We start from the raw sequence: 27,823 nt of genomic DNA on the forward strand, positions 1-27,823 counted from the left end.
GAGACAGAGGCAATTTTAAATTGATAATTTAGTTGATAAACAAGTAAAGCACACCCTAAGTAGTAACATTTATAATTTTGATAGTCTAACCTTAGACTATGGTGAAGTTTTTGTTAAAGATGTTTTGTAGGAAGTTAGGGGAGGAGAAGGAGGAGAGAACGAGCCTCGGAGAAACCAATCAGTATCCAGCCTGGTGGTCGAGTCTCCAGTAAAGGCGACCGGGGGAAAAGTCAACACCCCCATGTAGAGACACTGCCTGAACACAGGGTCACGAGCAACGATGACCACAAAACTGTTTGAAGGGTCAACCATGTGGTCCATCTGGAAGCACCGTTATAAATCCCACATCAAACTTGGTCACACTTATAACAACTATTGACTCTGATTTCCCTGATACAGTACAGGACAGTGCTGTCCTAAAGGCAAAGCACACGAATGACATTGGTTAACTCTCAGCCTCCGACTGGGCCTGAGACTGAGGATTGAGAGCTTCCTGCTCGTGCCTCAGAAGTCAAGGTTGTGCTTAAGACCAAGGACCAAATCCAGGGCTCGAAGTTACCAAGCCACCCTGGACAACGGCGAACAGTCACTCAACCCCTGGTCCCTGTTGAGGGATCAGAAAATTAAACTCAGCCACCGAATAACAACAATCCCTTCCTGGTTGCGTTCCAACTGGGAAGAAGGGGGGTGAGTGAAACAGGGACACATGAGGTGGATGCAACAGCAATATTGTCATTTGAAATGTGAAACTAAAGTAGTTGTTGACAAATGCCTAGGTGGTTTAGGTTGATAGAACCAGGGTTTATTGATGACATTAACGATGTTTGTTGGCTCTGAGTTAACACCTCCCAGAGTCCACTGCCCATGCATGGAGAACAACTGGCGAGTAGCAGAGGAAAATAGGGTTTGGTGATGTATGCCTACATCCACATTGTTTCTGATGGAGTTTCACAAAAGCTATGACTAAACTAAACATCCTAAGCTTGAAGCTGTTATGACTGTATATCCATCTCTCTGTCCCGGTTTCTATAAAACTCACCTCCATTATGATGACAGAGTCAATAAGACTCTCCCCTGAACACAGAAGTATCCTGTTCCTGGACTGTATCTAATTCCAGGAGAAGGTAAAACCAGATCCAGATCCAGGGGTCCAGCCAGGGAAGGTTCACCAAAGAGGGCCAGCACCAGAGACCATCGACCTCCAACAGCCCCACTCGTGCAGCCGCTAAAAGACGTGCAGCTGAGCGAGCAGGGGACGATCCTGGCAGACCCCATAGACCCCACACCCACACTGCCCCTTCCCAAGCAAACTGCTCGGTGAGGGAGAGGTAAGTGGGCTGACATGAGATGTTTTAGGAGAAGGGGGGAGCAAAGCAGAGTTCATTGCAGTATGAATAGCACATGCCGTCACCCAGGTGATCCACTTCAAACTAAACCAAACCACAGAAAACCTCGAGGAGGCTCCTCGCAAGAGGCGGGCTTTCAAGTCTGATGTAACAATCGATGCCATAGGTCAGCCAAGGGGGGTGCCCAATGATTTTAAAGCGAGAAATGAGGTGGCGTCAGGGTTCGAGTCCATCTTACCCTGGATAACGGTAAATAAGAACACTGAATGGATTAATTACCTGTACTATAACCAGCAGCGCTTCATTAACTATACAGACGAGGCTCTCACCGCCCTGGGCCAGCAGCTGTCGGCAACATCAGCAATGACCTGGCAGAATCGACAGGTATTGGACTGGCTGCTGGCGGAGCGTGGGGGGGGTTTGCACTCTGATTGGTCAGGTATGTTGCACATTCATACCGAACAACACTGCCCCTACAGGAAGATTTGCACAAGCTATGACTGACTTAAAGGCACTGAGACAGGAGGTGAAGGATAATGCTGGACACAAAACTGAATGGTTTGAGATGATGAGAGAGAGCTTGGGGGATTGGGGATTTAGCTGGGTGAGGATAGGGATAGCGGTGCTGCTGACCTTATTGGCCATTGTATTGATTCTCTGCTGTTGCATACCCATTTTCCGGTCTCATGTCAAAACCCACTATGCCTGCCCCATTGTAGCTAAGATGCAGGAGTCGGATGACTCACATGTTTTTTCTCTGTTTAAGAACAGGCTTTCTGCCCCGGACTTGTACCCTGCCCCGGGGGGGAGCAAGGAAGGTCAGGGAGCGGAGGGTCAAAGTGGCTGAATGATGTCCCAAACCAGGCCACTCCGGGCGATGACAAATCAATCGAGCCGCTTCGAGGCCGTGGAACATCGCTCAATGAGTATACCAAGCACATAATTTTGTTTGTTTTATGAGTTTAATTTTTGTTTTATTATGTATAATTGAGTGATGTATATGTGACTCAGTGATTTGTGCATTAATCAGTGTAGGTTTGTGGAGGACTGCCCTCCCAAACCCATTTCTGTTGAATCATCCATGGTTTCTCCCCCCTTAAAGAACGTGGCCTAACAAGCCGGGGGGAGTTTTACTCCAGGATCTGATGATACAGAGGAACAAAGGCAATTCTGAACAGATATTTGAGTACTGCATATGTTGTTGTAAACTTTATGTGTGGACTTGATGTTTGATCATATACCATCGTGTTTTTGTGAAACTGTGTTTGAGGTTCAGGGGGTACTTATCTAGCCAAAGGAAGGTTATATACTCACACATATTGCAGGCTTACAACCATATGAGTAGACTGAGCCAAGGTTTCCTTCAGACTGGGGACCTTGTTTACACAACATGAATCTGGACAGCTTCATTACAGACAAACACTAGCTTACTATTCTACCATATACTCACCTATTAGTCAAAATTAAAGGAAATTGGTTCTGAGAGGTTTTTTTTTTTCAATGTTTAAATGTTTTACGGGCTACACAAAAAAGATAGATTATTGGCGAAGTGGTGTGGACAGGGATGTCCACAAAGGGGGGTATGTGGGGGATTTTTTTGTGACCTTGTGACCTCAAGAGAGGAGTCAACTAGGACGGGGGTCAGATGAGGAGAAGAAGACTTGTTTATCCCCACACTCAATGGGGAAAGAGGGAGCTGGGAGAGTCACACTCCCCCTCCCGTTAGAATGTTCTTTCCAGAGAGGAAATCAGGTCAGGACTAATCTTCCGCTAAGTCTGCGTCCAAAGTTCCAACTTAGACAACTCACCTAATGTTGGCAGGCAGAGGGAGTCAAAAAATGTTGTGAGATCTGTACTAGTTGCTCTTGACTTAGCAGTATATAATTCTGAGTAAAAATCTTTAAATCGAGTGTTTATTTCCCTAGGGTTGACCAGCAAATCTCCTGTTTTGGATTTATTTTATAAATTGGACGGCTTGCCTGAGCACCATTCAGTTGTCTGGCCAGCAGCCTCTCTGGTTTATCTCCTAACTCAAAGTGTTTTTGTTTGATTTTAAGTAAGAGTTTGCCAATGGTTCCACTGAGAATGTGGTTATATTCGTATTTAAATTTTAAAATCTTGTTGTAATCTTCCTGTGACAGGGAGTCCCTATAGGAATGTTCGAGAGCTGCTAGTGCATTTTCAATATCGATTAGACAACGGCGCTGTTCTTTTTTTTTTGAAGCTTCAAACACATCGGCGGCTGGTGCATTTATTTCCAGGGGGGGCTACAAGTATATTTAGGCTAGTATCTCGCCTTGCTAGGGGGGTCCGGGTGCATGCCCCCCCGGGGAAAAAAATTATGTCTCAACAGCAGAAAGCAGTATTTTGGTGCATTCCTAAATGTATTTACTAATTTGTCAATTGAAGTGATGAAAACGTGTTTTCCCCTGTCATTCGACTGTTGCTGAAATAATAGACCAATTTTTTTTTGTAAACATTCGGGATGCGCGCACTATGGGCTGCAGAAAACTGGGAAAGGATAGCATTAAAAATGGCAAAAGGACCACACGGATCATACAAATAGTTCGATTTAAAAAGACCAAAAAAGTCGAGGAGGACAGCCTATAAGAGAAATTGATCTGTCGCATTAACATTTTGATTTGGATCACGAAAGTCTTGAAATTTGAGTGAGAATGTCGCCCGGTAAAGTACAGACCGTATAGTCGAGCGGCAGCCATGTCTTCACGTCATGACTCATGTCACTAAGTTCAGAATTTTACAGTTTTACAGTCAATTCTACATCTAAAAAGTCGAGCAGGGCAGCTTTCAAGAGAGATTGGAATTCTGCTGTTAGCCAGCTGGTCTGATTATTTTTGTGATTTGTTTAAACTGGCAATCTGAGTGAGACTGTGTCCCCGTTACACTGTTTTTGACCATAGCCTCACTCACTGCTAGTGTACACAATGTTGTACTTCACTCCATTTGCTATACACCAGAAACGTCAGGGCGGACTACCTATCGTAGAAACGAGCCTGCTGAATTGAGCCAGCTTCTCAGATTTCTTTAACCAAGCCTGTTTCATTCATCACTTGCCTGAGGAAGCGACCTCCGTTAGCCAGGCTAGTTTTGCCCGATCACTTGGTCAGGCTATATAAAAGGTATCGAAGTGACTTTAGTGCATTGACAAGTGAAACTTAAATATACTTGCCCAAATGAGTGCCTTACAAAGTTAATGTCAAGCCCTGTAATCCAGTGAACAGATATGACCTGATCGAAACTCCAAGTGTATTATACTGTACCCGGGAGAAGTTTGTCTTTTGCAACCGACATGCGGAATTGAGCCAGCTTGACAGTCGTGTGACGTAGGGTGAAAATTGGTCACGCCGATCAGGTCCAACATTTATTTTTTCAAAGGGCGTATTTTTAAGCGACTTGACTGAATTGCAAGTTTCCATCACGACGTTAGCTAGCTAGCTAGTTGTGTAACGCTAGAGCTATGGTAGCTACAAGTTCTGTTCTGAGAGAACACCATGACAACGTAAATAAACAACTTCTTAAATGTGTTGAGTGATGTGATTGGATGTGACATGCATAACGGGCCCTATCATAATGTATTTGACAAGCCCTCTAGTAAATCAGCAGTTTGGGGCGCAGGTGTTCTGCGCCCCGGCGAGGTCCTATCAGAGCCTGTTAAAGGAGAGCCTGCCCACTCCCTATTAAGCCCCATTGTACCAAATTTTGTTGCAGTTCCACCAGAGTTCCACTGGGAGTGATCGCGGTCGAGTGCATGTTGAATGGGGGTCTATGGAGCTAAACGGCTAAATTTGCCTCTTTCGCCTGATTGTTGTTGATAAATCTCAGATTTGTTTATAGTTTTTGCATGTTCAACATGGATTACAGGTCAAAAGTTGAATGAACGAGTAATTATGTCCTTTTGATTTCTTACAGGGTAAGTCGTTGTTGCCCATAACACGCTAGCATTCTGCTAACGAATGTTGATTGGTTAGTGAAGGACTGACTACGACCAGAGATCCCGCTTGATGGCATCCGAAGCAGAACCAGAATGTCAGAGCATTAGCAACATTAGCAACAACATTAGCAAGCCAAAACTCTTTCTAGCATGTGTATTGACAGGGAGAGCCTAACCTGTCAGCTGTGTTGTCGATGCCTCGAGAGTAAAGTGGAAGTAACCAGAGCTTGCCGTCAAGCAGTAGCTCTGGTCGTACGATGTCTATGACGTCAATTACATTTTCAAAGGCTTTTTAGAAAAGAAAGGCGACTTAAAAAAAAATCTAACACCCAGTGGTGTGTATTTTTTTGCCTCCCCTTTCGATTTCAGAATTCAAATTACTAGACAAAAATTATATCCTGAGAAAAGTTGATTTTGAGGGGTATAGCTCCATAGACCTCCATTCATTCTGCACTCGACCGTTGGCGCCCTCATATGGAACTTGAGTGGAACTCAACCAGTTCAGAACCCGGAAGTTTCTCAAGAGTGGGAGTTGTCTCTTTATTAGACATTCTCTGGTCCTATCTCTTGCATTGAGAGGAGCGAACTACGCATGTACAACTTACAACGACAGTCACTTTACAACGACAAGTTACTTGGGCCCCAAGTAACTTGCGCCCAGCCGGAAATACGTAGCCTATCAGCTAACTTTAGACAACGTATATCTTTTTTCTTCCACATTTTTTTGCAGATTCAATATTCTATTAGCTATATAATATTGACTTTACTCATTAGATGCTTTTCTTTCTTTTTAAGTCTTATTAAATTAAGTTTCAGAGGTCGCTAGTTTCCCTAGCGACCTCTATGAGCCGGCCGCTGCTGTTTAAACTAAATTATATGGCCTCTCATAACAACTTTGAGGGTTTCCCAGAGCGTCGAGCCTGACACGTCACCTGTATCGTTGGTCTCAAGGAAGTCCCCGAGACGCGCAGACATGTATCCCATAAATTCTTGGTCGGTCAGCAACCACGGATTAAAGCGCCAGCAGTAAGTTTGTGTTGGCAGGGCGAGCTTCAGTTTTAAAGATACTGGACTGTGGTCTGATATCAATATATTATGGTATTTACTCTGTACGACGTTGGATATTAATTTTGCATCCACAAAAAAATAGTCAATCCTTGTGTACGATCTATGGACATGGGAAAAGTAAGAATAATCCCTATCCGTTGGATGTTGCAGCCTCCATATATCAATCATGTTCTTAGACTTCAGTAGATTATTCAATGTTTGGACAGACGCTATGGTGTTTGGAACACGAGAGGAAAGTCTGTCAAGATATGGATCAAGGTAGCAATTAAAATCACCGCCCACAATTAAATTAGTAGTGCTGAGGTCCGGAACTAGATCAAATACTTTACGAAAATTATTTGGGTCATCTATATTTGGACCGTATATATTCAGAAAGGTGACAGGAAACGAATTAATGCTTCCAGCAATCATAATATACCTGCCATTTGGATCCGTGGTTTCTGAAGTAAGTTGGAATGGAATGCTCTTTCGAAAGAAAATGGCAACACCCCTGGCTTTGGAGGTAAACGGTGACTGACATACTTGAGAGACCCAGTTCGCTCTCAGTCGCCTCTGTTCTGTAGCTTTTATATGGGTTTCTTGCAGAAACACTATGTCTGCTTTAAGTGACTTTAAGTGTGCAAAGACCTTACCTCGTTTAACTATATGCCCCAGACCGCGCACATTCCATGAGACCAGTGAAATGGTACTCATGGCTGTCTGGTTTTCATCGTTAGGCCCCAACACGTAGGCTACGTGAGTGGAAAAAAAGATACAATCCAAGACACACAAAAGCAAATATCAACAAACAAACGCACTTATTCTGGCAGCTCCGGACAACATGAAACAACACAAATAGACCCCACCTCCCTCCCCACAGAAACGTCCCCAAACGAAGCCTCGTTCCCCCCCTCATATGCTGACCGAGGGCCACCGGGCAGTATAGTCTGGGAATATGAAGACCCTGTGTACGTCGTATTTGAGAGACTGTTGCGTTGTGGTGGACCCTGGTGATGACCGTGAGGGGTCTTGCTGAGGGACCGGATGCTCCTTCTGCTGGCTTGGGCTGCAGAGAGCGATGGGCGCGATCAATAATTACCGGTTTGGAGAAGTGAGCCTCGCCTAACAGTTTAGGAATGAGAGCGCTCACAAAGTCAGTCGGATTTCCCTTTTCCTCTCCTTCGGGGATCCCCACAAACTTGACATTATTGCGCCTCAAGCGGCCCTCTAAGTCATTTGTCTTGGTTCGGAGAAAAGTGTTTTCCTTCTGTAGCTTGTTGATAGCGGTCTCCATAGACTGCAGGCGGGCGTCGTGGTCTGAAACCGTCTCATCTATTTCGTCCAGTCGGGTCGCCATGCTGTTGTGCGACGACTGGAGAGAGGCAAACTTCTCATCCAGTAGGTCGAACCGGGTGTTGATGGATTGTATCCTGCATGTTTTTCAAGTCCTCCATGGAAGAGGCGTGTTGGTCGTCGGGGGCGTCCTCGTCAGCCACTACCACGCTGCTGTTAGCTAGCCTCGGCCTTGGCGGTCTGTCTTTCTTTTCTTTGGCTTTAGAGTTAGCGACAGTCGACATGTCTTGGTCTCAAACGATCATGCAGGGATATAGAAACATAAGTGTGAAGATATTTTCGAGCAAACTTTGTTAGAGACGGCAAATTTAAACATATATAAACTGAACGGAGAGGAGCTCTCGCAGAGACGTCTTACTCCATACGCAGCACACTAGCGCCCCCCAATTTTCCGCGGTTAACATTAGCTACTCCACTCGAGGTGCTCAGTATATTTTTGTGAGCGTAGGCTACCATTTCTCCGCAACTTCCTGCTGCATCTCAGAAATTAAATGGACTGCTGTTCCTAATTATTCTCTATCGACATTATCGATATTATTGAAAATGAATTAATGTTACAATATCTTTATCGAGTGAAGTCATTAATTCGATAGTTACTTTTATCGATTTATCGCCCAGCCCTAAGATACAGCCATTAAACACAATCGAAAAACCAGCATTTAGCGGGGTCAAATGGCTGAGCGGTTAGGGAGTCGAGCTATTAATCAGAAGGTTGTTGGTTTGTTTCCTGGTCATGTCAAATGACGTTGTGTCCTTGGGCAAGGCACTTCAACCTATTTGCCTCGGGGGGAAAGTCCCTGTACACACTGTAAGTCGCTCTGGATAAGAGCGTCTGCTAAATGAATAAATATAATATAAATATATAATATTTACAAATATGCTGCAAACTTTTGACAAACACAGGGCTGCCAACTCCCACGCATTGGCCGTGAGACTCACGCATTGGCCGTGAGACACACGCATTTCAACCATTTCACACGCCTGGGGGGGGGGGGCTGTCATTATGTATTCAGTGGCATAAAATGGACTGAAAATTACAATTGACGTGTGTGCAATAATATTGTTTATTGCAATTAATTTTGGTGCAATATATCGCACAGTAAAAAGTAGTTATCGTGACAGCCCTAGCTGGCACGCCACCGCCAGAGCCTTGGTGTAGCCTGGTGGTAGCTGGCACGCCACCGCCGGAGCCTTGGTTTTGCCTGGTGGTAGTTGGCATGCTACCAATTTCTTCCTCCGATTTAGAAATATCCGCGAAGATTAAAAATGATTCTAGCAACGATGTAGCTGCATGCTTGTGTGCTGTTAACTAACAGCATTTGAGAATGATTATATTAAACTAACTGACAACGATGTGGTACAGAAAAAGGATGCGGTAACATTGTTTCAGTGGGTAAAGATTCATTTTGGGATCTAAAGAGATCTCTCTCGAAAACACGAAAGTCTGCTACGTAAACATGCTGGGAAGAAAGAAAAAGGTTTGCAAAATATGGTTATTTGTAACAAAGTAAATATAGCCTAATATTCTAACACAAATTAGTTTTGTCATTCAAAGTAGGCCTAATATGGTTTGTTTAATTTAATTTGTGCTGTTGATTAATTTGTATTTTATAGAGAGAGAGGAGCAGCATCAGCAACAAGAGAAAAGGGTTGAGGAATTCAAAGTTTTTTTTTCCAACCATAACAAGGGAAAGAAAAAGAGAGCTGGATGTATTATTAAAAAAAAAAGATTTACATGGACTATGAACCACTGAGTAAAGGAGAACGGGCATGCAACACTTCACCAGTGCGGCTCAACCGGACTACACCCCCCCCCCCCCCTCACTCCCCCTACAACACTGTCTGGGACACGCTTATGCCACATGCCTTGGAAAAAATGCAAGGCCTACTGCAAAATGGTGATGGGTTAATTCTGTCAGCAGATAATTGGACCAGTAGAAGAGGGCACAGCTTCCTTGGCATCGATGGGATGTTCCGAGGGCATACGGTTTTGTTGGGCTTTGAGCACATACAGGGGCACCATAACGCAAATCGTATTTACCAAAAGTATGAAAGTGTACTGAAATATTGGAACATGCAACGACGTGTGATTCGGGTCGTCACTGACAGTGCCAGTAACATGATCAAGGCGTTTAACCTCCTCCCTGGCACTGAAGAGGAGGCCGAGGGTGAAGTGACCGCGGATGCCAACAGCAGCGCTGAAAATGAAGAGGAGGATGAGGGACCACCTGCATTCTCGCAAATCCAAGTGGAAGAGATAACCACCAATGTAGAAACCATAATAAATCAGTACTTTACTGTGTCAAATTTATCTGAGATACCCAATTCATGTTTCAGCTGGCGATCAAAGACGCCGTTAACGAGCACGACAACATTAATAGGCGGTTAGTGAAAGTCGGGCACCTGGTGAAAAGGGTACGCTAGACCACCCTGAACTCCGAGGAAACCGTCCGATTAGGTGTCCGCCTGACAACTGCTTGCCCCACTCAATGGAGCAGCCAGCTGCGGATGACTCAGTCGGTCATCCGGTTGCTTAAAAAGGAGCCGTTATGGCAAAACAAACTCAAGTCTAATGTTGCTAACATCACCCTGAATCAAGTACGGCAGCTGACACACCTTGTCAGTGTGCTGACACCGCTAGCAGACCTCACAGACAAAATGCAGAAGGAGCTGGGGAATCTGGGGAACCTGAGGATAATCCTCCCTGCTGTCACGGAAATCAAATCTCTGGTCTGCGATGGCATTCATGCTGCACTTCCAATGGGCATCGCTTGCAGAAACGTTGGCAAACAACGTGTCAATTTGCTACGGAATAAACTATACTGATAAACATCTCATTTTAGCATCACTGTCAGATCCCCGTTTTTAAGACAGAATAGGTCATCCGAGATGAGTCAGTATGCAACAAACTCGGGGAAATCCACAACCTCCTCATTAAAGAAATTAGGAAATTAACGCTCCCAGCCGAACACCCGAGACCGACACCCCACCAGCCGCCGACCTGAATCCCGAGCCTGAAACAAAGAGTTTGCCTGTTTGGGTCATACTTCAGTGAGCTGCAACGTGTAACCGAAGGTTAAGGTGAAGGTTACCAAAGGTGAAGTTGAAAAGTACCTCTCATCCCCGAGAGAGAACCCAGATGCCGATGTTATTCGATTTAGGAAAGATCTTGACAGGCCCTATTTTAACGATCTGAAACGCAAGTGTCAAAACGCGAAATGCAAGTAACTTTGTGGGCGGGACTACGGCGCTGTTGCTATTATACAGGCTATTATTGCCTGGTGCAAATCTAAAATGAGTTGGTCGGAAGTAGCTACATTGCTCATTGGTGTGATTTGGGCGAAACGTGCAATAAACCAATCAGAGCGTCATCTCATATTCCCTTTAAGAGCAGGCGCGCTTGTTCCATAGCGGATTGCTATTATAACGGCGGATTTGCCAGGCGCACGCCAGGAGCGGTTCACAGCCGAGGAGACCGACGTTCTCGTCAGGGCCGTAAAAGATAAAGAAGTGACATTGTATTGGAAAGTAAGTTTCCCGCTCATGCTGCTCATTCAAATTCTCATTCATGTATGTATATATGTTTCATTTTTTTAAATGTTGTATTTTTTAATAGTTTAGTTCTTAGAATTAGTTTAACTTACTTAATTTAAGACCCGTATATGTTTGCACCTTCCTGCCACAATAAATTCTGTTTGTGTAACATACATGGCGAATAAACCAAATTCTGATTCTGATGGGGATACATTTAGTAGATGCTCTTATCCAGAAAGACTTACAGTAAGTACAGGGACATTCCCCCGAGGCAAGTAGGGTGAAGTGCCTTGCCCAAGGACACAACGTAAAATTCACCACTGGGAATTAAACCGGCAACCTTTAATTCTTAGCCCGATTCCCTAACCTCTCAGCCATCTGACTACTGGGATGGAAGAAGAAACCCACCCAAATTAGCTTTGGTTAAACAGACGTGGGAGGAAATTGCCACAACAGTTACAAATCAAGTTCACATACATAGAGATTTCTTATGAGCATTTCTTAATCAATGACATGAAAGAAATGTAACACAGCCATATAATAAATCAAAACAATGTAACATAGCTTCGCAGGAAATCCCTGCCTCGCCAGCAGTGTGCAAGGGCCAAGCATGCGCCCTTAAAATAGCATCTGAATAACACACCATTGACTTTAGACTACGTTTTTCCTGGTCTGTGGCGGAATAGTTTTCTGAAACTGTAAAATAGCACCAGGGAACATTTGCCGACATGTGTCTGTGAAGGGAAAAGTCCACTGTGCGTCGAGTGCAAAATAGGAATGATGAGTGTACAAAGTCAATTGTGCTGGGTGCAAGATAGGGCCCCACGTCTTTTCCCCGCCTGGCTAAAGTAGGTCGCATTGTGTTCAGCATCCTGAGCATCAGCGGGTCTGTGAGCGCAGAGGTTTTTTTCCGCTGCCGGCCTGTTGTCAAGAAACCACTGCATGAGTCTGAAGCCTCAGACTTTGGCCAAACTTGTGTTCTTGAAAGTGAACTCAAAAGAATGTTTGATAGGCTAAGGAAAGCAATTAATTAGTATTTTGTTTTAAAGGTTGACAATTAATGTAGGCCAATTAAATCCCTCTCTCCGGTAGGGGTTAAATCCAGTGTTGCGCCTGAATGGGTTCATTGAACGAAAGTTCATGAACTCGTTCATAATTTTGATGAACGTGAACTGAACGTACTGTTTTATTGCCTGATGGATGATACTGTGAACACGTTCATTCTGATGTCTGTGAACTCTTTCACTCTTTTTTATTTTGTTCAATAAGGTGCCAGATTTCTAGAGACTTCCAGGTGATAAAAACACACCGTTAACAGTCCTGTATCCAGGGTTGCCTGGAGTCAATCAGTCAATCAATGCATGTGCTTTCTTTTACTGTCTATGCCTGGCAAGCCTGAGAGCGCCGAAGTTGCGTAGAGGCCGAGAGCGGTATTGCAAACAGATTCCAAAAAAGATTCCTCCCTTCAATGCAAATGTGAATCCTGGTTGGATAAGGATAACAAATTGGATATGATGAAAATTGGCATGTTGGTAAGGACATTTTTTCTGGTTGGTTTCTGGTTTTTATTCTTTAATGAATGTTTGTTAATTACTTAATTTTCAACCAATAACTCAATTAAAATGACAAAGAGGGAAATTCGCACCTTTTTATCGCAACTTTCACTTGCTCCCGCAAATTCATTGCAACAAAGACCTAAAAAACACCATCAAATTGCAACTTTTTGGAAAAGCTCCAGCGAAATCAGGAATTCTTGCCCGCAACTATCACAAAAAAGGCCTGTGAAATCCTGGGGGGAATGGTTAGCCTATAGGCCTAAAGATTTTGGGCTAATACTTAAATTACTTTAAAAACTTTGATGTGTAGCCTCACTAGCCAGCCTGTATATTTCTATTTATCTAATTAGGCCCATTGATTCGTTTAATTTTACAGGACTTTTTGTGTTGTATTCCTTTTACGCAGGCCTATTTTGTCATTTGAAATAAATAATTTCAATTTAAAAAGTTGTCGTTGCTCTTTAGTTCTTTGGGCTGTGGTTTAAGCTAAAAGTTCCAATACATGCAGATTTGTTTCTTTTTTTGGAGCGAGCGGTAGGGCAATTTGAGTGGAGCGGGATGTAATCTGCGTTGAGCGATAATGAGCGGAGCAGGTTTGAGCGGGGGCGTGAACAACTCTGTGAGCGAGGAGCGGAGATTCTCACCGCTCCACTCTGCTTACATCAGGGGTGTCAAACTCATTTTGGTTAAAGGGCTACATACAGCCCAATCTTATCTCAAGTGGGCCGGGCCGGTAAAATAACGTCAACTCCAAATCCTCCTTTACCTTTTTTTCAATATTATGCCTTAATTTATCATTTTTCATTTAGCCTACATATGTGCATTATAACTCACAGATCACAGTGGATCTACAAAGGCACAAAACATGTGTTCACAGATAGGACTAAGGAACTGAAAAAATGGCATTTCACTTTGATTAAAACAACTTGTTTATTTTATTGTAGGCCTACAGTAGATACATTTTCCCATCTGACCACCTGAACTGACTCACCACACTATGCACAAACTTAAGTGGGAGCTATGAAGAACGTTACCCTGCCTTGTAAATGTATTACATATGTACATTTCAAAAACCCATAAAAGTGATAGCAGTGCATGAGCAATAGAGTTACACCAGACCAAACTATTTTGTCCTGAAGCTGCTGACTGATATTATACTGCACAATTTTCATGGTCTTTAAATATTATTCCTCGTTAGACTAATGTTGGCAAAGGCCTGTTGCTTTTCAAGGCACACGATTTCTGCAGCCTTCAGCATGCATGTTTTTACTAACTCACCCTCAGAAAATGGCTTGGATCCTAACGCTATCTCGTTAGCAATAAGGTAGCTAGCTTTCACCGCTGCATCACCTATTCTGGGTGTGTTGCTGTCATGTGCTGTTTATGTTTGGATCTGCAGTGCGACCTCTGCTGGACACATTTTGAATATATGTTCCTTTATAAAATATGTGGACGTCGTCTCGCGGGCCGGATTGAACCATCCGCGGGCCGTATGTTTGACACCCCTGGCTTACATGCTCTGATTAATTGTGATTACCTTCATTAACGATTGCTCCGAAGATATGTTTTGTATTGATTGTTTCATTATTATTATTAAGTATTGATTATTTTCTTAAAAAAACTCAAAAGGCATGTCGACTAGCGTGTTGCCCTTTGATAGACGGATCACAAATATCTTTGTTACTTACCATTGGTGTTAATAAATAATTGGTGAAATCAGGCATCCTGACTTTTATCATACAGTTAGAGGTAAAAATTCCAAAACAGTTCTGGTGTCAGAAGGGGATGAGATGCGGTAAAGGGCCTGGGCCAGACTCGAACCCAAGCCACCACTTGGCTTCAGCCTAAATAGTGTATGCATTAGTTTGGTGAGCCACTTGGGAGCCCCATGTTCTAATCCATCCTAAATCAAAAGTTATGGATGACCAGATAGATAAAGATGGTCTGCAGCTTTGTCAGTGTGCAGTAGAGGGGAGTTGAAGCCATGTCTGTCTACAGCATTTGTCTGTTTGTTGACAGATTTGATTGATAGTCTGGTCTGAGGGACAATGGATCTGCACATGGCTTAGTGAAGTATGAGGCAGATAACAGGATAACCTCATATAGTTACATAACTGGAGCGGCTCAGAGCTGAAGACAGAGATTTAGAGCTGAGACTAGGAGGCATTACCTGTACAATGGGGTTGACGATGTTTGGTCGAAATCCGGCAATGGACTGTTCCTGTCCCAGACTGGTGGCAACAAAACTGAAACCCCTGAAGAGCTGGTGGGTGTTTGCACTGGGGGGGCTTCCTGGGGAGTCTGGGGATGCAGGGGGAAGAACAGACATCAGTCATACTTTTTAGTCACACTCAAGCCATTAGGATATCTAGGACACTGAGGTTGCAGACGAGTCCTCCATCAGACAGTTGATTGGATGGCAGCCATATGTTGGAAGGCAGCAGGATGGTATCAACCAATACACATCTAATCAACTGTATATCTTTTCAAATACTGCTGTGATCCAATCAACTGTCTGATAGACGGCTGTCAAAGTATAACACTGTTGTGTTGTAAGAGGTGACTGAAATACAGCATTGTGTTGACTGCTGATCAGAAGAGCAGGTATTGACAGAAAGAGGGTCGGTCAGTTTGGTTGCCTGGTACACAGTGGTACAGCTCAAGCAGCACTTAAGGACACCCAGGCTGGGCACCCATGCTTGAACAGTGAGTAATGCAGGTTCAGCAAATGTTAGAACATAAATCTTTGTATTCATGTACCCCATTGACTACGAAACAACAGACATATAGTAGGCTAAATGCAAAAATATCTGATATCTGGCATGTATCAAATATTCACCTTTTAGATTACAGTAACTAGTTATACATCAGCAGTACATTGCTACATCAGCAGTGTGTGTGATTGTGTCTTTGGATTCAGACCTGTGGGAGTTTGAGAAGTGAACTCAGGATCAAAGTGGAACGTGTCCTCAGGCCGTCCTACAGCTGGTTTGAATGGAGGCTTAATTTCTCTCCTGTATAGCTTCTACAGAACAAAAAAAACACAGGAGGAGCTCAGAAGAGCTGTGATCATTCACTCAACTCAGGTCCAATATTGCCGGTGCAATCATCGCTACCTTGGTTTTTATGGGCAAAACACAAGGAATTAGGGAGTAGGAAAATATCGACAGCATGTGTGTGTATATCAGGATTAAAAACACATCTAGGTTCAACTTAACAGTAGGTGCTATAAGTACAAGATAAGTATCTACAGAAAATGAGAAACAGCTCTTCATTCTTAAGTTTTTCTGCCTGTTGTCTGTCTCCCTCCCGCCTGCCTGGTGCCCGCCAGCCAGCATAGAAAGACATGGAGAGAGAAGGAGAAAGTTCTCTCTATTCTAAAGAACATCCTGTTGAAACCAAATACATATTCCACATGGCAACAGTTGCCTTTCAGGTAGGGGACAAGATAGAGGGCGGGGAGTAGAGATGGAGATTGAGTGGAGTGAGCAAAAAGGAGAGAGTTTGCACCCAAGCAGGTTTGTACTTACATTCCAGTCTACAGGTCTAAAGAAATCATGTCTCTTGATCTCCTCTACCCCATCCGGTCCAGCTCCTAACACACGCACACACACACTGATTATTGTAGAATGTGGGAGTGAGTTTAGGGGGATGAGTGTAACCGAGTTAAGGCCGAAATATACTACTCCGTTTTCAAGGAGACGGACACAGGGAACACCCTCTCCGACCGATGTGGAACGCCAAGTCCTGACTATCCGTCTGCTAGTCCGTCATTTTACGGATACCCCTTGGCTGTGATTGGTCCGCAATTGGTTCCACACACAAAGATGTCATGTGGCAGGCTTCAAAAAAGTTGCTCCGCCTACTTTTCTGGAAGTGAATTCTTTTCAGCACCCACAGCCTTCGGAGTACTATAAATTCAACGAATCCGTCCGACTCCGTCCGTCTGTCCGTAACAGAGTCGAAGTAGTATAATTCAGCCTTTAACTTCTCCTCAGTATATATACCACCCACCCGTGCAATGGAATCGCTAGCTTTTCTTTTTTGTAGCTGGCTTAATCTGTGTTTATGAAAGGTGATTGTAGCATTCCTGAGTCAGAAGACCCTCGTCCTGGGTTGAGCAAATTAGGTAGGAAATAATACTGATAAGCAAGCAATGACACATCACATCAGCAGGTGATAAATCAGGTATGAAGTGATTTAAAGAACTTTTTATAATTACCCTTATGTCTGGCTAACCATAATCCGGTAACCCTTCCTTTTACAGTCCTATAAGTACTAGGTATTTACCTAGAAAGTAAAGGGTATGTTTTGTGTTTTATTGGGTATTACCCATTGGTACCGAAGTGGTAAATACAAAGATAATTCAAATTATTTACCCATTAACTAATTACTAACATGCTGGTTATTACTGGGTAATTTTCACTGGTCCTAATTAGGTAAAGACAGAAGACAAAAAAAAGTATTTACCTGGAAACGTATAAATATTACTATTTAAATACCGCTGGTAGTAGGTTGGTAACTACGGGATATACTGTATATATATTAAATTGTAATGTATTATTGGGGAAATACCAATGCTACTAAGTAGGTAAAGACGGCCAAGCTCCAGCAGAATTACGAAGAAAATATTCTACTATTACCCTGCAGTTACCTTTATGTCGATAACAGTCCACATCTAATGACAATATAAGATAGTACTTTCCAATAAAATACCTTTTCAGATACATTTAACGATGATGGCCTCATTTACTTGGCTGGTATACCTACCTCCGCAGGAAAAGTTTTCCTCTACTATCATGGTAAATCTTCTTGGATACCGGGTATGTTCTTGCGCATGTTTGGACTATTTACTCAGTAAGTAATCTGAAACTGGACTGTAAAAGGAAGCCGTGTTTGTTTCCTTGGTGTCACCAGGTTCTTACCATGTTCTCTGTAAGCGAATACCACTTTGTCAATGTTACCCTTAGTATGAACTTGTAATATTAGTTCCAAGGCAATACCAGGTAAAACATGGCTATGTACTCAGTAAGTAATCTGGAACTGGACTGTAAAAGGAAGCCGTGTTTGTTTCCATGGTGTTACCGGGCTCTTACCATATCCTTTTCAACTGTTCATTCCCTTTTCCATGCATATACACAAACTTGGATTATGTTTCAAAGAAAAACATGACACTCTGTAAATTGTAACATTATTGAACAAACATGAACACAAAGGTTAAATCTATACAAAACTCCATATAAAAACTCAAAATTCAATAACTTCGTACCAAAGAACACGTCAGTACTAGTTTGGCCCCTAAGGTTTGTCTTTCTACAGCTCCTGTGACATAAAACAGCCTACAAATATCAGAGATTCTACCTATTTTAAGTATTTTTGAATACAGAATAATCGATTGGCACATTTATCTGAGTGTATCCTGTGTGGTAGCCAAGGATGCTGTGGTCATGTTGGTTCTCCCCCTGGAGCCTTCTTATTAAGCTTTTACCACCTTGAGCCGTCCTCTGAAGTAACATTTTTGTTAATGTCATACTACTAAAACAGATGTTAAATGAGTCTAAATTGTATTAGCACTCAGGAGCTTCGTTTTCTCAGCGAGAAAAACTGGACGCATCGTGAGATTAAAATGGCTAGCAAAGATTTAAATGGCTAGTTTTGGCCTCAAACTATGTTCTGGACCAATCATCGTTCTACTGGCAGCTAATGGACGATAATAGACCGATGGTTCATCCAATCATCTGCCAACTTCATGGAAGTTCTAGGGTTTATTCTGAAAATGTTCTGTCATCAATGAGTGGTTTCGACAGTTGGTTGGTTTTGTGAGCAAACTCCAGCAGCAGTCTTGCATTACTAGGTAAGTCACAAAATAACACACAGCCTAATTACATAATTTATTTGTCAAGCAAAAGTATAGCAATGCATATTAAATTATTGTATTTTGATCTTGTGCAGTCGACATTGCTTGGTTGTTCGTCCACGTTGCTACACGTATATTTTCTTTTTATGATCTGTCTTGTAGTTCACAGTCCAGAGGTTGATATCCACTGCTATCGTGTTCGGCGCACCAGGAGCGTGACCCTCTGCCGAAAACTAAATGTCGACAAGAGCATATAGCTTTGACTGCCATCATAGAGGAAATTGTGATTTAACCTTTGTATTTGTTCATGTCATGCCATGGAAACAGTGCTTAAAATGTTACAATTTACATAGTGAAGTGTCATGTTTTTCTTTAGCCTGGCTGCCAGCCCAACTTCTCCCCGCCGAAAAAAAAATGTGGGCGGGGAGGGTCTCGTATTGGGGACCAACTACAGAAAACCAGAATCTGGGCGAACCAATTAAATTGCCAGGGCGGGCTTTATACGATGATGGACAGATGATCAACAGTAACGTAATCACCCACGTCACAAAAGAGCGCTTAAGTTGAATTCGTTTTGAACAAACATGGCTACCGCTGGAGATCTGGGATGTTATGATTCTGCCATCGTGTCTGTTTTAGAAGACATCGACAGCGCATTAATTTTGAAAGAGGAACAGAGAGACGCAATCAAGGCATTTGTCGATGGAAAATATGTTTTTGCCGTCCTTCCTACGGGATTCGATAAAAGTTTAATTTATCAGCTGGCCCCGATGGTCGCGAAGAAGATGGGACACAATGAAAACCCAGTGGCCATTGTGGTTTCTCCTTTTCTTTTGTGGAGCTGTAATCCTAAACGGAGAACTTGTTCGCATATGCATTGCCCTTTATTGTTTCGCTCAAAAAGGTTGACCGTGTGAAAAAGTACTCCCCCTACCCTTAAATTAATTTTACAACACCGGCAAAAATCGTTTGTATTCATTATTCAAGCATACTTCAAGTCTGCTTGCAGATTAGTTCTGTTAACAACAACTATGCGGCGCTTAACATACGTCACATACTCTGTTGCTCTGATTGGTTGTAGATCTATCCAATTGAGCGAAGAGGTTTTCCAGGCTCGTTTGAAACACGCCCCGTAGTCAAAGCCCAACGGAGAGTTCTCAGACTCATATTCTGACTAGAATTATGAGTATGACAACGTCAGGCTAGTTTTTCTTAGTAACATGATCCAAGTTTGTGTTTATTGCATGGAAAAGGGAATGAACAGTTGAAAAGGATATGGTAAGAGCCTGGTAACACCATGGAAACAAACGCGGCTTCCTTTTACAGTGAAGTTTCAGATTAATTACTGAGTACATAACCATGTTTTACCTGATATCGCCTTGGAACGTATAGTACAAGTTCATACTAGGGGTAACGTTTACAAAAGTGGTATTCACTTACAAAGGATATGGTAAGAGCCTGGTAACCCATGGAAACAAACATGGCTTCCTTTTACGGTCCAGTTTCAGATTACTTACTGAGTAAATAGTCCAAACATGTAACAAATAATTTGAATTATCTCTGTATTTACCACCTCGGTACCAATTGGAAATACCCAATAATACAGAAAACATACCCAGTAATGACCAGCACGTTAGTATTTAGTTAATGGGTAAATACTTCAAATTATGTAGGTATTTACCACCTTGGTACCAATCGGTAATACCCAATAAAACACAAAACATACCCTTTACTTTCTAGGTAAATACCTAGTACCTAAGGGACTGTAAAAGGAAGGGTTACCCATAATCCTATCTGCTCAGCCCTCATGTCCTGCTGCAATACTAAAGCAAGACAGATTGATATACACAACACACACATATTCGTAAAATAAACTGCCATATACTGTACCTAATCTGTTGGTAGGATTTCTTTTAAACAGTGCTCGTAATAAACTCTGTACCTCAGGGCTGAGGAACTGAGGCATGCCCAACTTTGCCCTGCAACAAAAAATCAACTGAGATCTTAAGCAAGTATCTCAACGGACATTTCAAAAACAGAAATATAGGAATGTATAAGTGTCTTTGATCTTACTTCAGAATCAGAGCCATTGTCTCTTTACGGTCCTTCCCCTGGAAAGGTAGTGACCCTGTCAACATCTCAAACTGACATGCAGGCAAACAAAAAACAGAAACAATTTCAGAGCTGATATGTCCCACTTATTAAGTAAACAATGTAGATTAACCACACAAATTGCTGACTAAAGAATATTTTTTTCTTGATCTAACACTATCATTTTCTGTCGTCATTCCTCTTCATCCCTCTGTCTTTTTCTTTAGATTAAAATTTGAATTAATTGCAGCAGGTCTCTATATTAAAATAGTGCAATAATGTGCCAGTCTGACCTGTCCTTATGTCTCCTATTTTGCAACTGTTGATCTATGTGAGTGTGCATACTGTGACGGTGAAAGAAATTCACTCTTGGAACTCTTCAACACTGCATGGCTGGAGATGGGCCGACTCCTCTAAAACATACCCAGCAGTAATGTATAGTGTATGAAGAGTAAATTGTGTCTGTTTCATTGTAGATTAAGTTATTGTAAATCCTTAACTATAGCAATGTTCCCCTTATTATCCTGATTGGAGACATTTTTTTAATGTGATCTACATAAATACATACTCCCTGCTCTTTCTACCTTAACATTTCCTTTGTGTCATCCCACCATTCCCCTCTTACCACCTCTTTGCTCTCTTCTGTCCTCCCTCCCCCCACTTCTTTTACTCGTGGAAATTAGATTTTCTAGACAGGTAGATTGTCTAATAAAACTAGACTTGCCCTGGCTGGTACAATTAAGAATACCACAAATAAAAATGGAGGTGGAGTGGAGACACACCATTAATACACCAAATGACCACCAGTCAGCACTCTGGGTGTGTCCTCGCCTGTTGACCACCTCTGGAGCCATGTATTCAATGGTACCACAGAATGAATAGGTTATTTTGTCATGCTGTATGGCCTCCTTACTCAGACCAAAATCTGCAGGGTAGAAAAACACAGAAACATGGAAAACTCAAGGAGTCACCACAATGAGCACTAATGCCCATGGGGGGGAGGGGGAAACAGATCCTCACCTGTTATTTTTATATGACCTTCCTCATCTAGAAGAATGCTGTGAAGATAGAGGTTTTTTTATAATTCAAAGTTTTTATATAATTCAAAGGGTTATAATACAGAATGTCAGATGGAGGAGGATTGTTTGAGTTTGTGGACTAGGTGTAGATGGCCCACAACTCCAGTTGGAAATTTGCAAAGATTACAGTTGAAAATAGGGAGATGGGGAGAGGCTGGTAGTAGAAGGTGGTTAGTGTGCCTGTGTCTGTGCCTTACTTCTCTGGTTTGAGGTCTCTGTAGATGATTCCCAGGCTGTGAAGGTGGTCCAGGGCAAGAGCCAGCTCAGCCAGGTAAAACTTAACATCCTTCTCTGTGAACATTACCTGGAAGGAGGAGACAAACAAATGGTTGGGCCTCAAAGAATGCTGCAAAAGGACATTGTACAATGACACTGAAAAGAGACTGGCGGGAAGAGGCTAGAGGAGTGCTCATAAGGAAAAAGAAAAAGGGAGCGTAAGTGCAGAGAGTAAGTTGACACGTAGACATAAAGTTGCTGTTCCATATGAGAGATATGTGAACCCCCAATACTCATTAATTAATATTTCAGACTGCCAACATATGTACGCAGAGTACTTCCTGGTTTTAGCGGGTGAATAGCCGAATAGATGAAAGATGGACGGATAAATGGTTGAATGGGTGGCCTAAAGGACAATGGATAGAGTGAGTGGCAAGGTGGGTGGAAGTACTAAACTTATTTACTGTTATCATATATCACATGCTTTTTTTCCCCATCCCTGGTCTTCCAGAGCAACCACAGGGGTTTCAAGAGCCAGTGTTTACACTCATGATAAATAAGAGTTGTGAAGGAATTGGGAACAAGATCTGAATGCTGCACTCACCTACAGTTCATCACCACCAATAGGCTGGTTACCTACTGCAATACAGTAACAGTTCTCTATTTATGAAGCACATTTAATAAACATTTTAAAAACAGAAACAACAAAACAGAACGTGCAGCGCCAAACTAGAACAGAGACTCAAAACAAAAAATACATGCAACAACTTTTATCAAAACATTTGTTTTTTCAATCAAACATTACACATGGGCCTAATAAATACAAAACTACAACAATCAATATACCCTAACTTAGTTCAACAACCTTTTATATATTTTGTACCACTTAATTATAGTTGATATAATCATTATAGAATGTACCATCAGGGTATATGCAGGAATTCTGAAGTTAATTTCAATACCTTTTTAAAACTTTTTGAAGAAAATATTTTATGACCTCATTGCCACTTCAAGTTCTAATCTGCAAAAAACCTTATACTTAATAAACAGTTGTAGTTTGCAAATAAATCTATAGAGCACAACCATACAACAGAACTCAGATAAGCTCGGAAGAAACAAAGCTCAAAATAATACATTTAGGAATAAAAGGCAAGGTTTATAGAAATATTTGAATGTTTGAGTTCAGTGAGCGGTCATTCACCGCAGTATTGAGACACCAGATAACCTCCGCGCGCATCGTTGATGTGCCACCCATAGCCACCCTGATGTCGGCAGACGATGGAGCAGAGGTCGCTGTCGTAGCCGTTTTGACAAGTTCAGCTGTCGTGTTGGGTAGTGGTGTCGCTGGTGAAGCACAGAAACTGGCAATGGACAGCTGCGGCTGCGGCCAAAGGCGGCCTTGACAGCGTTGATGCCCATTTATTATTTTACCAGGAATTACTAAAACAGAAGATAATACCCCTGAATATTCAGCGAGAAAGGGTTTTTAGTTATACACAGTCTATACACACACCTTTTTAACTATTTAACCTAAGAATTATATGTATTCTACATTCCATGTACATAAAATAAAACTTAAGAAAACAAGCAGTCAAAAAAAAAAGCTACACAATAACAGCTGACACTGCATTCACTCCATTACTGTCAATCAGGCTACATTTTTTAATTGGAATTACTGGATATGTTCTCTCGCAATACAGTAAGGAAAATATGTCCTTGCATGGTGCATTACAAGGTGTACCTTTTATGCATGAATCAGGCCGAACATTTTTATTGTATGTCAGCCTCCAGTTAAGTAACCCAATATCTACAATTTGACACGGGTCAATCATGACTGTATATTCTAATCCCAAACCAACTCCATTCCATTAGGTCTGTCTACTACAGCATTATATTATTATTAATGTAAATAATAGCTCATGTAAAAACAAGTATTTAGTAAAGTGATACATAAAAAAACGATGTTTCATGTGGAAAGTTGCATTATGTGGAAAAAAATGAAGAATAAAAGACCACCTAAACCTTACTAAACAGCAACAGGGATTTTTCACCACATAGATTGGGAACCTGTAATAGCAATCTAACCCTATGATAAACTGTACTTCAAACATTATGTACTCCCCACTGGTTGGGTTGCTTGGGATTCAAAGCTCTTTAAACAGCCTAAGCCTAATGAAGCTTAGCACAAGTTCAGTCAGGAAGACCAAACACTGCAGGCTTCGGTGGTAAATAACCATTCTATATCACTACATACTCTCCCCGCTATGCGTGCTCTCCCCTTTGCTCTCCCCTTTGCTCTCCCCTTTTCCTCTACATCAACGCCTGGGCTCATCAGGGTTTCAGCTGTTCGACCAGCCGCTCACTTCTATCCAATAGGCCGGTCTCCGCTCCAAGACTTCTCCGCTAGCGTATTGCACTGCTGCATGCCTTTAAATATGTTTGCGCTCCCTGCCTTAACTCATCCATGCTACCATTGTGCGTGACTCTCTCTCAATGTGCTCACTGTTTTGGGAATTTTTTCCGTTTGCTTTGGATTATTCACTGGACCATCGACTTCTTCATGATGTCAGATTTGGACCCTGATGGGTTTGGTGGACTATAACAGGACAAATGATAGTCCCCCTTTCTGGTGCAGGTGCAGTCTGCAGTTTGGACTAGCTACAGGCAAGGAAGGGATGACTGGTTGACTCCAACAGTTACAATAATGGAGACAGGACAGACAACAAGTTGTCTTATGAGGAACACAGTTGGTAGTCGTTTTTTTTTGGGGGGGGGGGATTTTCAGATAATTATACAGCACAATATACATTGTTGCATAATTGGTGTAGTCAAGATCAATATTACATAGACAAATAATAACATACACAATAAAGTCAAGGTTATCAGAATGCCCACCCCCCACCCATAAGTAACTAAATATATAAAAAAATCAAATTGAAATGGACAAGACAACACAAGACTAGACAATGAGAACACAGGATGATTGTACCTACAGAGCTGACATTTAAAGTTGAGCAATAGGCATGCGTAAAGATGATTTACATTGCAGGTAGCTGGATTTTATCTCTGACATGAGTGATAAAAGGGTTCCACATCTCAAAAAACCTCTTTACAGAGCCCCTTAGTGAGTGTTTTATCTTTTGTAGTTTAAGAAAATACAGCACATCTTCAATCCAGTGTGAAAAAGTGGGAGGATGGGGATCTTTCCACTTGAGTAAGATTAAACGTCTGGCAATAAAAGTCACAAAAGCAATGGAATCTGACTGTGTTTTTTACAATTTAAGTTGGTCAGGGGAGGCACCAAAAAGGGCCATGAATGGGAAAGGACTGATTGTTATACCCCCGCCAATGCATTCTGAGAGAACTTCAAAGACCAAACGTTTTTAAGTTTGCTGCAAGCCCAAAACATGTGGGCATGAGTAGCAAGGGATAAATGGTATCGACTGCAGATGGGACTGATGTCTGGGAAGTGTCTTAAAAGTTTTAGGTTGGTCCAGTGTGAGCGGTGTAGAATTTTACATTGCATCAGGCTGTGCCTAGCACAAACCGATGAACCATGTACTCTTTGCAGGATAGAGACAAATCGGACAGGACAAATCGTTTGTAATGCTTTCACCTAAATCAGATTCCCAATCGGCTTTTAAAGATGGAAGCAGTGAGTGGCGCTCCTGTGTAAACTTGTTGTATATTATGGAAATGATCCTCCTAAATGAGTCAGGTCGCTCTACAAGCACCTCAAATGGGTTGCATGGTGGCAGTGCTGGAAACACCGGTTGTGTTTTATGCAGAAAGTCTCTGACCTGAAGGTAGCGGAAGAAGTTACTTTTGGGGAGGTCAAATTGGCTACAGAGCTGGTCAAATGAGGAAAGTACACCGTCAGAGTAGAGGTCATAAAAAGATTAAATACCTAATCTCTGCCAATTCAAAAATGACATGTCTAACAAGGAAGGTGTGAAAACATGGTTTGAATGGATAGGAGCTTTTAAAGATAAACTTGTCCATCCAAAAAGACGACGCATCTGTTTCCAGATCTTTAAGGATGATCTCACTATCTTATTTTTGGTAAATGCCGTTGGGGATTCAGAGGTGGAGGAATAGACCAATGCTGGCAAAGAGGAGGGTAGGCAAGATAAAGACTCAAGAGCACACCATGATGGTGCATCAGCACCTGGATCCTCATACAGCCAATGTACAATTGGGCGTATATTAGAAGCCCAGTAGTATGCAAGAAAGCTTGGAGCTGCCATACCACCAAGACATTTTGGATGTTGTAAGATACCTCTCGCTATGCGGGGAGCTTTGTTATTCCATATAAAAGATTTTCATCTGACAGAATTTAGTTTTTGAAAGAATGATTTGGCAATGAATACAGGGATGCATTGAAATAGATAAGTGAATTTGGGAAGAATGTTCATTCGAATGGAATTAATGCAGCCTGCAACAGAGAGTGGAAGGGGCCTCCAATGCTCAAGGTTAATTTCAGTCTGTTTGAGGAGAGGTGAAAAGTTGGCAGAAAAGAGGTTGGAGAATGCATCCACAACATTGACACCTAGATATGTAAATGTATTTGAAACCTTGAAAGACAGAGAACTGGATGTGTATTGATGGGCGGCCTCATTAATTGGAAACAATTCACTCTTCTGTAAATTGAGTTTATAGCCTGAGAGATGATGAAATGTATCTAAAATGATAAGCACATGTGGAAGAGATTGGGCAGGGTCTGAAATGTATAAAAGTAGGTCATCTGCATATAATGAAACCTTTTGTTCCTGACCCTCTCTCATAACACCCTTCATCAGTGAAGTCTGGCTCAGAGTAAGAGACAATGGCTCAATGGCCAAAGCAAAGAGCAAGGGTGATAGTGGACAACCCTGTCTTGTACCACGGCCTATCTGAAAATATTTTGAAAAGGTTATTGGTACGAACTGAGAGTGGAGAGGTATATAGTAGTTTAACCCAGGAAATAAACATCTTGCCAAAACCAAACTTTTCAAGGGTGTAAAAAAAGTAGCTCCATTCAACCCTATCAAAAGCCTTTTCGGCGTCTAAGGACACTACAACTTCTGGAATGGGGGATTCAGATGGGTAGTATATGATGTTGAAGAAACGCCTCACATTAAAGAATGAAAATCTGTTCCTGATGAAGCCTGTTTGGTTAGCTGATATAATGTCAGGTAAGATTCTTAACAGACCGCGGGCAAGGACTTTTGCTAAAATCTTTTCATCCACGTTTAATAGGGAAATAGGGCGATAGGAACCACAGCAGTGAGGATCTTTGTTCTTCTTCAGAAGTAGCGAAATTTGGGCAGATCGTAAAGTTGTGGGAAGAATGCCTGAAGCAAGAGACTCCGTGAACATGTTGTGAAGCAGAGGAATGAGCTTCGCAGAAAATCTTTTGAAAAACTCAGCCGGGTACCCATCTGGCCCAGGGCTCCTCCCACTTTGTGTAGCCATGATAGCTTCCCCCACCTCTTCTGCAGTGATTGGTCTATCAAGATTTTCAGCTATGTCCTCTGACAATTTTGGTATGGAAAGATTAGCAAAAAATGTTAACAGGTCATCAGTGGTAGGTTGCTGTTCTGAAGTATAGAGTGATACATAAAAAGTCCTGAAAGCGTTATAAATTTCTTGGGGTCTTGGGTCCCTAGTAAGGCCACTGCTTGTGTTGATTTCGGCAATGACTCGTGAAGCAGTAGATTGACGAAGTTGGTGTGCCAAAAGACGGCTAGGTTTATCACAGGAGAGGAGAGATTGAATATATTGACTTTCTAGACTCTGACTGCGGTGCATGA

The 27,823-nt window shown here is 42.2% G+C and overlaps 1 protein-coding gene across 6 annotated transcripts in view; it reads right to left on the bottom strand.

The window, feature by feature from the left end:
• The window catches only part of rps6ka2 (ribosomal protein S6 kinase, polypeptide 2), a 176,113-nt gene that overhangs the window by 40,994 nt on the left and 107,296 nt on the right, over positions 1 to 27,823 (bottom strand). For 5 of the 6 annotated variants that reach the window (XM_047029941.1, XM_047029940.1, XM_047029942.1 and 2 more), the window contains 8 exons: positions 22,013 to 22,119; positions 21,757 to 21,794; positions 21,519 to 21,661; positions 20,719 to 20,789; positions 20,536 to 20,624; positions 16,319 to 16,383; positions 15,711 to 15,813; positions 14,959 to 15,089 (listed from right to left, as the gene is read on the bottom strand). In XM_047029941.1, coding sequence (XP_046885897.1) covers positions 14,959 to 15,089; positions 15,711 to 15,813; positions 16,319 to 16,383; positions 20,536 to 20,624; positions 20,719 to 20,789; positions 21,519 to 21,661; positions 21,757 to 21,794; positions 22,013 to 22,119 — 747 coding nt within the window. The remainder of the gene's footprint in view (positions 1 to 14,958; positions 15,090 to 15,710; positions 15,814 to 16,318; positions 16,384 to 20,535; positions 20,625 to 20,718; positions 20,790 to 21,518; positions 21,662 to 21,756; positions 21,795 to 22,012; positions 22,120 to 27,823) is intronic. The other variant, XM_047029945.1, reaches the window with a different exon arrangement.

This window comes from Hypomesus transpacificus, chromosome 11, assembly GCF_021917145.1.
Source record: "Hypomesus transpacificus isolate Combined female chromosome 11, fHypTra1, whole genome shotgun sequence".
In the NCBI taxonomy this organism is placed as follows: Eukaryota; Metazoa; Chordata; class Actinopteri; order Osmeriformes; family Osmeridae; genus Hypomesus; species Hypomesus transpacificus.